This window comes from Octopus sinensis, linkage group LG2 (genome assembly GCF_006345805.1).
Source record: "Octopus sinensis linkage group LG2, ASM634580v1, whole genome shotgun sequence".
Classification (NCBI taxonomy): Eukaryota; Metazoa; Mollusca; class Cephalopoda; order Octopoda; family Octopodidae; genus Octopus; species Octopus sinensis.
In genome coordinates, this window is record NC_042998.1 from 189,672,431 (window position 1) to 189,687,430 (window position 15,000).

The 15,000-nt window shown below is 31.2% G+C and overlaps 1 protein-coding gene across 1 annotated transcript in view; it reads right to left on the reverse strand.

Moving 5' to 3' along the window:
• LOC115227071 (LIM/homeobox protein Lhx3-like) overlaps positions 1-15,000 on the reverse strand; it is a 54,822-nt gene that overhangs the window by 37,570 nt on the left and 2,252 nt on the right. The window contains exon 2 of the mRNA XM_029798004.2: positions 12,800-12,971. Coding sequence (XP_029653864.2) covers positions 12,800-12,971 — 172 coding nt within the window. The remainder of the gene's footprint in view (positions 1-12,799; positions 12,972-15,000) is intronic.

The following is a 15,000-nucleotide window of genomic DNA, read 5'->3' on the forward strand; positions in this document are numbered from 1 at the left end:
ATTTCAATTCCTAAACCGAGTGGTGCGTTTTGGTCTTCAGCAAGACACTTCATCTCCTGTTGCTTTGTGATCACTTCGAAACTTGACGCGTGGCACAACGTGCATGACTGTATGTTTATATATAATATATATATATATATATATATATATATATATATATATATAATATATATATATATATATATATATATATATATATATATATATATATATATATATATATCTATATTATGTATGTGTGAGTGTGTGTGTTTATAAATACATTCAGGCACACACACATAACGTCTGAAATTAAGTTATTTAACGAGATAAAATATAAACTAATTTCTACAATTGCATAATATACATAAGGCGACGGGAGGATGAAACATTCTTAAAATCCTTATAACCATATATTTATATAAATCAAATTTAAAAGAGTGGGATTGTCAGTGGTGTCAGACAAAACACTTTCGATGTTTGGTTTATAGGTATGAGTTACTCTTCCTTTAATCTTTGATAACTGTTTAAAGGTTGGACGGACAGGTCTATTTGAGAGTGAAGTTTCTTGGCTGTAGACATAGGATAATGCTAACCGACATTCTGTCTAGTACGCGATCGATTCGGTCATCCACAACTCTCATGTATTAAGTGTATAATAGCACAAATGTACATATTATTGACAAATGAAACTATAAGATATTTATCCCTAGAATAATAAATTACTTGTTCTAACAAAGGGGCATTTTTCAATATGGGGACTTGCTGTACTTTGATATAGCTTAAAACAATAATTAGTGCTTGATTGTCCGAGTTCATGGGTCGATAAAAGTTTCGATTAACTTCAGATTTATTTGTTATTAGGTATATATTTCTATTATTTATGGACTGATATCAAATAGTCTTTTGTGTAAACATACGTGCATTGTTCACAGACATTGTACAGTAAGTAGCTTGTGGCAGAAAAATATGTTTGGCGGAAGGTTTAAGTTTTCGTTACAATACAAAGTTTGGAGGACATTGTTGATAGATGTTTGTTTGTGTATGTAAATGGTGAGCGGTATCGAGAACGTTTTCAATGATTTGAAATTATGAAGTAAGTTTGATTTGCGTAATATTTCATTTATTCTTTGAATGAATGAATGCCACAGTCCCACGGCTTGCTGTCTATGTAACTGATAATTCTAGGTAGATAAAATGTTCGTGAAAGATCAAGCAGCATACCCTAACCATCATAATAGTGGATGCGAGTAAGAAATAATTATATTTCATACAACGGTTTAATATGCACATGTATGTCATTGTTCATTTTTATTTCAACAGTTTTTGCTAATAGAGAAAGGGCCGGTTTCTAACCTAGATTCAAGGCTCCTTCAGTGGAATTTCAACATCAACCAACAGGCTATTTTTGTTGTATGTATGCATGTATGTACATGTGCAGATTTGTATGTTTTGCTTTATGTATGTATTCTCATGCATATATAGTTGCATATCTAGACATGCACATATATATTTAAATGATAAACTTCTGGAAAGTTTTACAGATTTTTACAATTCCAGTGAAGGATTGGATCTGTAGTCTTCTCCTTTCTCGTTTTGAGATGCCTAATGTCTCAGGCAGTGTGTTACATATCTCAGGGCCCCAATAATTACAGGTATACACCTGAACTTGTAATCTGGATAGAGTAACTGCAGATTTCTCAATAGTTCAGTGTAGGTATTTTCTTTTTCACTGATTTTCAGCTTTATGTTAACATACACTGAGCAGCTAATTTCCACAACTGTACACAGCTTCTCTATCCTAAATCATTATATCAGGTCTGTTGTGCTTATATTTTATTGAGATCTTCACTTGGACATTCCACCAGTACTCTTCATAGCTTGCGTCTCTGGATTCACTTGGCTTATAACTCGAAGTACGCAATACTTGAAAAAATAATTAAATTAACTAAAATAAAATTACGTGGTTATGGTTGGAATACCTTGCATTATAGATCCCGTGGGTCACGGATGATCCAGGATTAAATAACAAAATGAACGACTACTACATTTGTTTATGTAACAATAATTTTTGAAGGTAAGTAGTAACAGTAAAGGCAAAATAAGAAAAGGAATGTTAACGATGAATGGTTTACTTATTTTACGTGTGTTGTGTTGTATTATATATATATAATATATATATATATATATATATATATATATATATATATATATATATATATATCTATATATATGTGTGTGTGTGTGTGTGTGTGTGTGTATATATGTATGTATGGATGTGTGGGTGTGTGTATGTGTCTGTATTTGTACATATATAGTCAATGCAAATAAACAAACAGTTCAAATAAACAACTAAAAACGAACCACATGAGGACGTGCATAAGAAATGTATTAGCTTGCTCGGTGAAAGGAGAGATTTTGACGTTTCGAGCATATCTCTTCGCCGAAAAGGAAAAAGGGAAAAGTCCAAAAAGGAAGAGGAATCATATCATCAATGGTACACGTACAATTACATTGTTGAATGTAACTCAGAGAGTCCAGTGGTATGTATATGAACAACATTAACAAATACAGGTATATCAAATACCATGCGACATAAACACTTGATTTATTAAAATTATCTTCGACTCGAGAGGATATGTCATAATGATCAGATAGGAATTAAGACCACCTTCATATGAGAAGAGAAGATAATGTTAACAAGTCTCCAAAGTTGACATGCCATTAACAAAAATAAGTCAGACTTATTTTCTGGAGACGAGAAGGGAGTTTTGGACATGTGTTTCTACCTCTTTAAGCATCATCAGCACAACAGTAGGTGAGAGAGTTAGGTAAATACAAAAAGAGTAGAACTTATTTGTGGCATTCGTAAATTGTATAAGTGAAACAAAAATGTGGTAAAGGAAATAACTCAGAGTGGTCAGTGGCATGGAACATCATAGAAAAATACAGATATGAAATACAGGTAAATCAAATACCATACAACATAAATTCTTGAGTTACTAAAGTTAACTCCACCTCAAGAGGGTATGTAACACTTACTAGATGTGGCTGTGTGTGTGTGTGTGTGTGTATGTGAGCGTGTTCTTTCTTGTTGTTCCCTTAAAAATGAAAAGAACCACAATTAAAGGGAAGTCCTCAAGTACATCACGTAGAGATTATCAATTCATTTAATGGGAAGTGATTTTTACAAGACTAATTCTCTTCCATTCGAGAAACCACCAATGTACCTCAATATATGTCTATGTGTGCAAGCGTGTGCATCATATATAAATACACATACTCAGATATATATAACACACACACATGCTCACACATATTCAGATTAATAAGTCGATGTTTTTAAAAATAGTAGTTAACTAAATCTAAATTAGATTCGTATAGTCTCAATATATTTCTTTGGAAAATAAAAATAAAAATAAAAATGGCTTCTAATACGGAAATATAATTTATTTTTATTATGGTGCAAATGGTTGCAAGCTTTCAGCAAGCAGTCATATAGATAAAATATAATGTCGGTCTAGCTCTCGCTTGGCTGGCATAACCGGCAATATTAGCTATTAACAATTCAATCAAATGTTAGGCAAGATTGTTAATATTTTTCAGAACAATACTGCACACAATACTTTACTGTGTGTGGCATCATTAAATATTGATTAATGATGGGGGAAGTATTGCATTAAAATGCTAATATAATGAACTATACGAAATCTTGATTACTTCCTACAAGTCAATACTAGTATAACAATTTCGTCCGATTGGACGTTAGATATTCTCTGCATGATTTCAGTAAATCAGAAGTTGGACATAGTATAGGAAACAATATTTATTTATTTATTTACTTACTTACTTTGTGTTAACTACCTAAGACGCGCGCAAACTCACACTCATCCATCTATGCAAACATACATAAGTACATTGCATTCACTTACAAATACAAATGTACGTCATACACAGAGGGAGACTCATTTACTTGCATATAATACAGACATACGCAAGCATAAAATCAATCAGTCAGTCTCAATCAATCAACCTCTCTGTTTCTCTCTCTCTCCCTCCCTCTATCTATCTATCTATCTATCTATCTATCTATCTATCTATCTATCTATCTATCTATCTATCTATTTATCTATCTATATCTATATATATATATTTCTGTCTGTCTATCTGTTCTATGCCTACATTCATAAAACTAGATTTTTCTAGAAAAAGATTTTGTTCATCGTCTGAAGATTCGTAAGTTTTTAAGAACGCATGAAGCGTGAAGTGATGTATTAGCTTTAACGGACTATATAATACTATACATGCGTGTGTATGTGCGTGTGTCCAAGTACGCATGTCCATATTTATATTGCGAGTTTACAAAAGAAAATGTGATAAAATAAACTTTAAAAGATATTCAATTCAGTAAAAGAATGATGCAAATTGTATGATATATGTGCACAAAGCATAATTGCCTTAATGGAACTAGCTCAGTTGAGTCAGTGGCATGAATTCGTATAAATTCGTCAAGGGGTGATATACTAGATGCAATATGGAAAAAGTTCTTAAATATAGGATACTCCCTCTTAGTTGGAGAAAGAAAACAAAAAATACTAACAAAAATGGCGGCAATTGTTAGTCATTCCCACCATCGCCCAAAAGTGAAAGAAATTAAAAAAAAATTAGGAACTAATCTCTCAAATTTAATTCACTTCCTTAGAGGGAAGTTTAATCTTTATTTTCAGACGACAACTATGGATGTGTTTCGGTTTATTAAATCTCATCAGAATACTATGTACTACTCAATCCTGCCTTATCACCTGACAAAGACTTTTTACATATAGAGAGTAAAGAATGATTTTTGGTTAGTATAATTAGCATAATTAAAAAAATAAAATATGCAAAATGTGAAAAGAAGACACTAAGAATTGTAAAAACATATAAATTTTTCAGAAGTGCAATAATGTCTGCAATCGCAAAACTAGGTAAAAGAAAAAAATCTAAATTACTAGATAAGTAGATGTGATTAAAAAAATATTATAGGTGGAAGCTGCAGGATTAATGGAGCCAACCGTTTTGCTTGCACTGATACACACACAAACACAGTGTTTTATATATATATATATATATATATATATATATATATATATATATGTGTGTGTGTGTGTGTGTGTGTGTGTGGTGTGTGTGTGTGTGTGTGTGTATGTATATATATATATATATATATATATATAATTATGGGAAAAATGTATCTGTTTATATGTCATATACCTGTATATTGCATATAAAGATACATTATTTCTCATTAAACCAACCTTCCCATGCTCGATCAGTATGCCTTGATATACATTTTTCTTTTATCCCTTCTTTCATTTAGTTTATATCAGTAATGTTCTGAAGATAATTTAGTCTAAGAGACATTACCTTTCCTGATTCTTTAACTAATTTCTCTACTTTCAGTATTTGCATACAATCATTTTCTCACCTTTTCTTTCGTAGATTTCTCTCTTTTGTTAATTGAAGATTATACTAAAACATATGCAATTTGTATTGAGGACATGTCATTATATAACTAGTTTCTAATGGAATAATATATTTGGCAAATAATAAACATATCAATGTCTCAGTCTTTGTACGTCTATCTACTTGCCTAGCTCCGTCTTTCTTTGTCTGTGTTTGTGCATGTGTGTGGAGGGGCATGCGCGTTCGTACATCTATCTATCTATCTATCTATCTATCTATCTATCTATCTATCTATCTATCTATCTATCTATCTATCTATCTATCTATCTATCTATCTATCTATCTATCTATCTATCTATCTATCTATCTATAGGCGCAGGCGTGGCTGTGTGGTAAGAAGCTTGCTTCCCAACCACATAGTTCCAGGTTCAGTTTCACTGCGCAGCACCTTGCGCAGGTGTCTTCTACTATAGCCTCGGGCTGACAAAAGCCGTGTGAGTGGATTTGGTAGACGGAAACTGAAAGAAGAGTGTTTATAATAATGAATAAATCACAATTATAACGAAGATGGTTGCAAAACCCCTTACATGACGTTCGAATTCAGAATTTGAGTACGTAGATAGAGGTTGACATATTATTCTTGCCGGTCGAGATACATTTAGCCCCAGGGTGTGAATTTGTATCAATTTGTATCTATGATGAGAAGAATGGAATCGTTATATTGTTTCGAAATTGCAATAGAGAATTAATCTTTTATTTTTAAATTGTGGATTTTATATGTCATGTCGTTCGTGAGGAAATAAAATATGAGTGATAATAGTGGCTTTATAGTGGTTTTTGACTGTTATTTCTAAACATGTAAGGGCTTTTGCAACCCTCTTCGTTATAAACACTCTTCTTTTATGTAATTTATTCATAAATAATTATTAATTGTTTATGATATATCCTTAGTAATGTATATATGTATGTATGCTTATATATAGTGTGTATAGAGGTGCGAATGAAATTGACACATTGGAATATAAATGATCAGTAAATTTTACAGTTTTTTGCGTTTTAAGGTGGTTAATTTACTTTCTCAACGATGTAAGTGCGATATTATATACATATTTAGTGTATACATACATGCATGTACATATGTCGACATGAATATATATTATATGTAAAATATATATATGTTATATATTATGATAGTATACAATGTAATATTACACTCCTCCACACACACCACGCACACATGTGTATATATGTTTAATATTAGTAAACAAATGCCTCTCGAAGTCGAAATAATCATGCATATTTAGTCACCCAGATCAAACCGCAACGAATCATCATAATCAGAGGAATACACCAGAAGTCACGAATGCAAAATGTGTAAGCAAACAAAAGGGGAGAAACGTGATCTTAGAATATAATACCAGATGATGTTATCTGCGAGCACGGGAGGCGAGAAATATGTTGCACATTACCATAACTAATCGAAGTATCTTTAAACAATTGATTAGTTTAGATGTGAGCTGCCTCGAAAAGTTAAACCAAATGAAAAATGATAAAAACTAATAAAAGAGCGACAAAAAATGTGAACGAAAAATTGCATTTATTTTTATGGTAGGGTTTAGAGAATGGGGGAAAATTAATTTTGTTTTTGTTCTAGAATTAAAATGACAGTGGCATTAAAGTGTCTTTTCAATCGATTCAGTGTCGACCTGGCACCAGTCGGTGTATTTAGATTTGCCTTTTTCAAGAGAGACTCATTCTCATGTTGATGGCTCATGGTTCATATTGTCACTTTGATTTTTCCTGGCAACCATACAACACAGTTTCTGTCTATCAAATCCACTCACAAGTCTATAGTAGAAGACATCATTTACCGTGGTACTTGGTTCATTTCGTAGAAGACACTTGCTCGAGGCGCCACACAGTGGGACTGAACTCGAAGCCATGTGGTTGGGAAACATGCTTCTTACCACACGCCACTCGTAGTGAAATCGTAGTCGTGACTGATGCCAGTGTTGCGTAACCGGTACCCATGCTGGTAGCAGGTTAAAAGCACCGTTATATATAATTGCAAATGTCGTTAACACGTATTTATATATTGTGAATTGTCATTTGAATTAACGCTGAAATGGATTCATATATTTTTCTGTTTTTGATCGGTCTGGGGTTCGGTTAATTTCCTTCTATTATAATTTAATTGATTGCTCCTTTCTGGGCTATTGTAAAGGTCTTTATATTTTTGTTGGTTGAAACCATTCATTCCAATAATGAATTCCAGAGGAAAGGCCTAATTTGTGATTTAAACGGATTATATTTCGTTTTGTTTTGAATTAACTAATGTTGGAAACAACTTGTAGAGATTTTGTTGGATATATGTACCAACTTAGAATAAAGTAACGCCTACACTTCTATTTTTCTTTTTCTTATACTATATATTACCAAGAAATCTAATGCTTACAGCTTAGTTTTTTTCTTGGGGCTGGCCGAGTTGGAGCAAATATCAGAATTGAACAGCCGAAATTTGCTATGATGATTCGGTGTCTGACTGAAGATTGAAGGCTTCGAATGATTTGTCTGTGTTCCGTGTTCGTCCCTTCCTGTATTTCACGTTCTTTATATATAAAAACATTTATTCTTATATATATATATATATATATATATATATAACGGCGGTGCATCTGCATGGCCGCAGCTCTGAGCTGAAACTAATATATATATATAATTATATATTATATATATATATATATATATATATATTGTCAATAATAAAAGGGTAAAATTGTCTGGGAGACTTTTCTTATAGTAGAGGAAATAGCTAAAATTTTTTGGCTGCTATTTCTAAAAGTTCGGTGTGTGGTAAAGTAAATTTTTTTTACTGAACCCTAATCATATAACGTAATATATATATATATATATATATATATATATATATAAAGGGAAAGTTTACGAAAATAAACAAAAGACGAAGGCAGGTAGTGTACAAACAAACAGATGTATTAGTATAAGCGCTCAGGAATAGAAAAAATCTTTTACGTTTCGCGACCCTACGCTCTTCTACAGAAAGATACACAGAAAAAAACAAGGAGAGAAAAAAAATGTGTGTAGTAGCTAACGATCTATCATGGCGTCTGTATAAAATATAATTACATATACATATAATATATGATGTATATTATATATATATATATATATATATATATATATATATATATATATATATATAAATATATGTATATCTATCTATCTATATGTCTGTCTGTCTGTCTTTCTATCTCTCTCTGTGTGCCTGTCTGTCTGTCTATTCCACAATACAAAGGAGTGTCTAAATAGAAATATAATTCCTAGATACTTGTTTTTGCTATCAATAATCAAGCACCAAACATATGTTTTACAAGGCAAATATAATTTCTTTGTACTAATTAGCTTTTCTATTTAATATCAGTATATAGCTGGAAAAGAATTTGATAAATAAATATGAAAAAAACTTCCAATCGATCTGAAGAAAGAAAGAGAGTGATAAAGAGAATGGGAGAGAGAGATAAGAGAGAGCATGAGTGATTCGTAAAAGATACGATCTCTCTTGATGTCTGTCAGAAGTCTGTTAAACTGAAAGAATTTCGTATTGTAATACTGCGCTTGTAACCAATATAATATTAGTTATACACACATATATACAAATGTTTTCACCAAATGTCTTTAGGCAAGCAGAAAGAAAATTATTACTGCTTAAGTCAACATGAAAATGCTTTCTGTGTTGATGCTTGGAAGTTGGTTAGAATTTCATCGATGAATATCTAAATCCGAGAAACTTTTACCTGCCAAGCCAAACATTTTTGTTTGAATTTCATTTGGGTGTTGGTTGGTCAACAAAACAATAGATTAGATCTTTTTGCTAAGAAAGCAATCCCACAACAAAGAATTAAAAGAAAAAAAGAAAAATTGTGCATAATTTTCCTTATGGCACTGATGGAGATCATAAATAAATGCCTCAATGATGAAATGTATAGACAGAAAGATATATAGATAGAGAGAATGAGAGAGAGAGAGAGAGAGAGAGAGTAAGAGAGAGAGAGAGAAAGAGAGAGAAAGAGAGAGAGATTGATTGTATGTAACTATATATACACACATACATATACATATATATATATATATATACATACACATGAATGATACATATACACATATATGATACATATACACATATATGTATGATACATATACACATATATATGCATATTTATACATATATATATAAGCATATAAAATATTATAATTATAATTATATATATATATATGTATATGTATATATATATATATTTACATGCGTATATATATATATACATACACGTATATTTTCATACATGCGTGCATACATACATATATACATACACAAACACATATATTTATATATCAAGAAAGTCAAAGAGGGAGGGAGACACTATAGATGGTTAGTAAGTAGGAGAGAAAGGCAAATATGTATAGTTTATGCATAAATTCAGCATAATAATTCAATTTACTAATATTTATTCATTCAATATTTTCCCTATCTATATGATATATAATACAACAAACTCAATCTTTTACATTTCATATATAACATTTATTTCTTTTCTATAAAGTCTGTTTTTGACTACCGAGATGTTACTGAAACTTTACAGTTTCTTTCTTTCAACAACTGTGTGGTGTTATATATATATATATATATATATATATATATATAATATATATATATATGTGTGTGTGTGTGTGTGTGTGTGTATGTATGTATATATATAATATATATATATATGCAATATATATATATATGTATATATATGTATGTATATATATAATATATATATATATATGTGTGTGTGTGTGTATATATATATGTATGTGTATATATATATATATACACATAATATATATATAATAATATTTATATAATATTATATCTATTGTATATATATGTATGTATATATATAAACAAAAAAACTAGTGAAACAAAAGAAAAGTAAATAGCGAAACTAAAATATTTATAATTTTGGAAAAAAATAATTAACTGTGGAAGTAGAAATAAATTTAAACAAAGACGTTTTATTAGAAGTGATTTATATTATATAAGTAAGTAGTAACATTTTACTGGAGAGAGTTATTCATAATAGATATTAGAAGGCTATTCTCCTATGATGGACAGATGTGAGCGATATAGTATAAGTGTGAAATGAAAGTTATTGCTAAAACTAGATGACCAGGAGGAAGAGCCGTCTAAAATATTGGCGTTTTTGTCTAGAAGAGTGATGTTTCGACATCTGTCAGATACGTCAGTATATTGTACGATACGATTGGTGAACGAGTCAGCCTGCTAAAAGACAATGTAATGTTCATAAAATATTAATGGAGCTGAAATTGAAACTGCATACGAAATGAACCAAGTACCACGGTAAATGATGTCTTTCCTTGTAATGGTGTTTTCATATTAGCTTATTTAAGGACGAGGCAACGAACGCATGCAAGTTCATAGTTTATATGCCCCTGTCGTTTCAATAGTTGATGACTGTCTATGAAATATTTCTTTCCAGCAAAACATTTTTGCAAACATTGAAAATGACTTCATCCCCCCACCACCACACGAGTACACAAATATCCACACATTTTTAACTGACATGATGGAAGAGAATAAACATCAAAAATAATAATCTTTTTACTATATGAACAAGGACTGACATTTTGAGGTGGGTTGTTAGTAGATGACATCGAGCCCAGTATTTGAGTGGTACTTTATGTTGTCGACCCTGAAAGGATGAAAAGCAAAGCTGACCGCGGCAGTATTTGATCTTAGAACGTTAACTCGGAAGAAATGCTAAAAAGCATGTTGTCCGGCGTGCTAATGTTTCTGCCGGCTCACCGCTTTGATTATAATAATCCATTATGTTGGCACAGCGCCAGCAATTTTGAGGAGTGGGGAAGTCGATTATATCGATCCCAGTACTCAATTGGTACTTATTTTATCCATCACGAAATTGGAATAAATAAAGAGGTTTAGAATATAGCATATTCAACCAAGTAACTTTTTGAAAATAAATTTAGATCAATTTTAAAAATCAAATTCATTGTTCTGCATTTTTGTAGATACCAGATGTGTGCCAATGTATTCCTTGGATTCATGAGACGGATACTTCTAAAGATGCACCTTCATACTTTAAACAATTGCTGACCGATATATTTCAATGAAAGAATGGATACTTTTGACACGACTTTCTCGAAGAGAACCCTAGTGCTGATATAGAACAATACCATGGTCAACTCATATCCATCTTCCATTGTTACCATTTTCCTGATATCAAAAGCATTAATGAATAAAAGAATGGTATGCTACAACTATATAGTGAGCACTATAATTGTAAGGTGATGAATTATATATATATATATATATATATATATATATATATATACAATTTGCCTGTACGGCTAATAGTTCGCTTACCACTTGTGATGGTATTTTAATAATACCATCCCTATATATATTCAACTCGTTTGATTATTTTATTTTTGCTTATATATATATATATATATAGTATAATTAGCAATTTAATTACAGTTATGTAAAATAATGTGCTTCAATCTAAATATATTTTACTGCATAATTTTAGTTTTATTTTAGCTAGATCCTAATTTGTGGTGAGTTTATTGATGTGGTTGATATTCTACATGTGTCAAGCTATAGTCCAAGCCGAACAGTCTTTATTTCAAATCTCAGTATAGTCTACTTGGATCAAATGTTATTAAATTATATAACACGATATAGCCAAAATAACCGGAAGAACACAACGAAAAGATATAGAAATATATTTATAATTATTCGTATAAATTTCTAATGATGATGAAATTCATAAATGTTTGAAGAATGTATGTATAGATGAATGGATTGGAAAATAAAAGAATATATCATCATTATCATCAATGTTGTGTGAGTATAAACTGACAGTTTTCATCAGGTATTTCTTCCTCAATTTGTAGAAAAGTGATTGGTTATTGATTTGTTGTTGATGATCCTGTCGGCTAAACAAGCAATCATTTCACTAATAACATTAATTGAAAAATTCAAATCAATAATGCCACTCAACAGAACTACCTTAAAATGCTCAAACCGTCTCTCATTAAAGAAAAACAGATTGTAGTTAAAATATAAGATAAGGGAAAACAAAGGAGATGTCAGTTTACCATTTAGAATTTTTATGGAAAAATAAAAAAAAATCTTTATTAAAATCCTTGCTTTTTAATACTTATTTTTGATAAGATTTTAGTTGAATTAGAAGTGTTCAAAACAGCAGAAATGTTTTTAAGTTTGCGTGATTATAATTGCCAGAGAAGAAGAAGATTGATATAAGAAACTTACCTGAAGAAATCATCTTTACAAAATACTTCATCATTTTTTGAAAAACACTTGTCTGTAAGTTGTGCGCGGCAATCAGTACATTTCAAGCATTTCGAATGCCATGACCGGTCGAGTACTTTTAAAATAAATCTATCAAGAATCTGTTCACTGCAGCCTGCACATTTTGGGATTGCTAAGAGAAAGAAAAATTATAAGGAATTGATCAGTAAAAGAAATACAGAATGATGAAGAAAAAATACAAAACAAAACAAAAACAAAACCAAAAAAAACATACTAACAAAAAGCAACAAAAAGCAAACACAAATATATAAAAAAGAAATAAGCATCAGCAACAATAAGCACACGGTTTTTAGAATATCAAACGTAATTATAAAAACGAAAATAGAGGAATTCGAAGTACCAAATGTTTTTAGCATATAAGGTGAAAGGGCAGGGATCATAGTAATTAATATAATGGGAATATAGGGATGAAAAGTGATTAGTTGCAGCAGTTACAGGAGGGTGAAATCTAAATCTTCTGAGAAGACAAATCCATTATCGTAATGGTAGAAGCAACAAGATGAAGCAATGACTTGATAAAGAAAAGCCATAAACGTGAGTGCCAATCAAGCAGACGTTTTCCTTTCAAATGCGCTACAGAATATTGGTGACGAAGCACTTGATATATTAAGAGAACATTCATAAAGCAACCGAGTTCCTTTGCGGGGAAAGTTAGAAATGTATGAGAAGAGTAAGAGCGAATGAATTCGGCGAAGAAATGTGATATACGCGTTGTTATAAGTGGCGTATGTACAGGAAATCTTGTGTAAAGACTCGAGGAATAAAATGTCAGGTCCATTTACTGAATGTCCAATGTTCCGTAAATTATGACTTCTAACATGGGTACAATTTTACAAATTTTCAGAGCGGAGGCAATTAGATTCATTTGGCCCCGAAAGGTTGAAAGAAAAAAACCCAATCCGCACAGAATTCGAACTCAAAACTTTCCTCATCTAAATAATAATAATAATAATAATAATAATAATAATAATAATAATAATAATAATCCTTTCTATTCCAGGACATAACCAGTACTAATTTTATCGACCCCAAAAGAATGAAAGGCAAAGCCGACCTCGGCGGAAATTGAGCTAAGAACGTAAAGACGAACAAAATGCTGCTATGTATTTCGTCCGACTCTCTAACGATTCTTCGAGACTGTAGGCAAAAGGTTAGTCGAAGGGAAGGGGCTAATCGATTACTTCGGCTTAACTGGTACTTATTTTATCGACCCAAAGGCGAAAATCAACCTTGATAGAATTTGAAATTAGTAGTTGAAGAACCGAAACAAACTACAAGATGTTTTGCTCAGCACTTTTTAAAACCGCGGAGATGGCATGGCAGAAAGGTCGAGCGTCTGACAATATTTACAGTATTTAGTTTTACTGATTTACACAAGACTTGATGTTGCACATTTGTAATTACCAGCTATGCACTGGTTAAATTCCCATGACTACCTTTTATATATGTAACTTTACGCCAATGTAGAAAATCTAGGCAGCAATAATAATCTTCAAATTTATTAATTAAAATGTTTTCTTCATAATCCATTCATTCCGACACGCGTTTCTGTTGGATAAGGGTCCCTGTGTCCTCTGATATAGCACAAATGTGCATTTAGTTGATTTATATTACATCAATTGCAACACATTCAAATTTAAAGGTTAACAATCCTATGCTGCTTTATGTGAGATATTACTCATGTAGGTCGATGAAGCGAACTGAAGATTCAAGTTTAGCTAAAAGTTCGTAAAATATACTTTTGGGGAGAGAACATGAAATATCAGAGTAGAGGACATTGGAGTGGTGAAAATTGATACATTCGTAGTTCTGGTATCGTTTAAACTTGGAATGAGCACTTTAGACATTATGAGAATAAACTCTTGTGTTTATGACGAGGTAAACTTATGTGCTCTTCTATCTAAGTGATCTCAAATGAAAATACTTATTTGGAAAATATTTAATAAGTAACTTTTCTGTATGAATGTACACACTTTATCTCTAATTAATTTCCTCAGTTTAATACCTTGTATTTAGATCCCATTTCCGACTCCTATTCGTATATGGTGATGCACTACCAATAATTGACCATTTAATGTCGTATTTAGTGTCCCTTTCGTTCATTTTCTCTGTTTTTGAAAGAAGAAAGATGGTTATGTCAT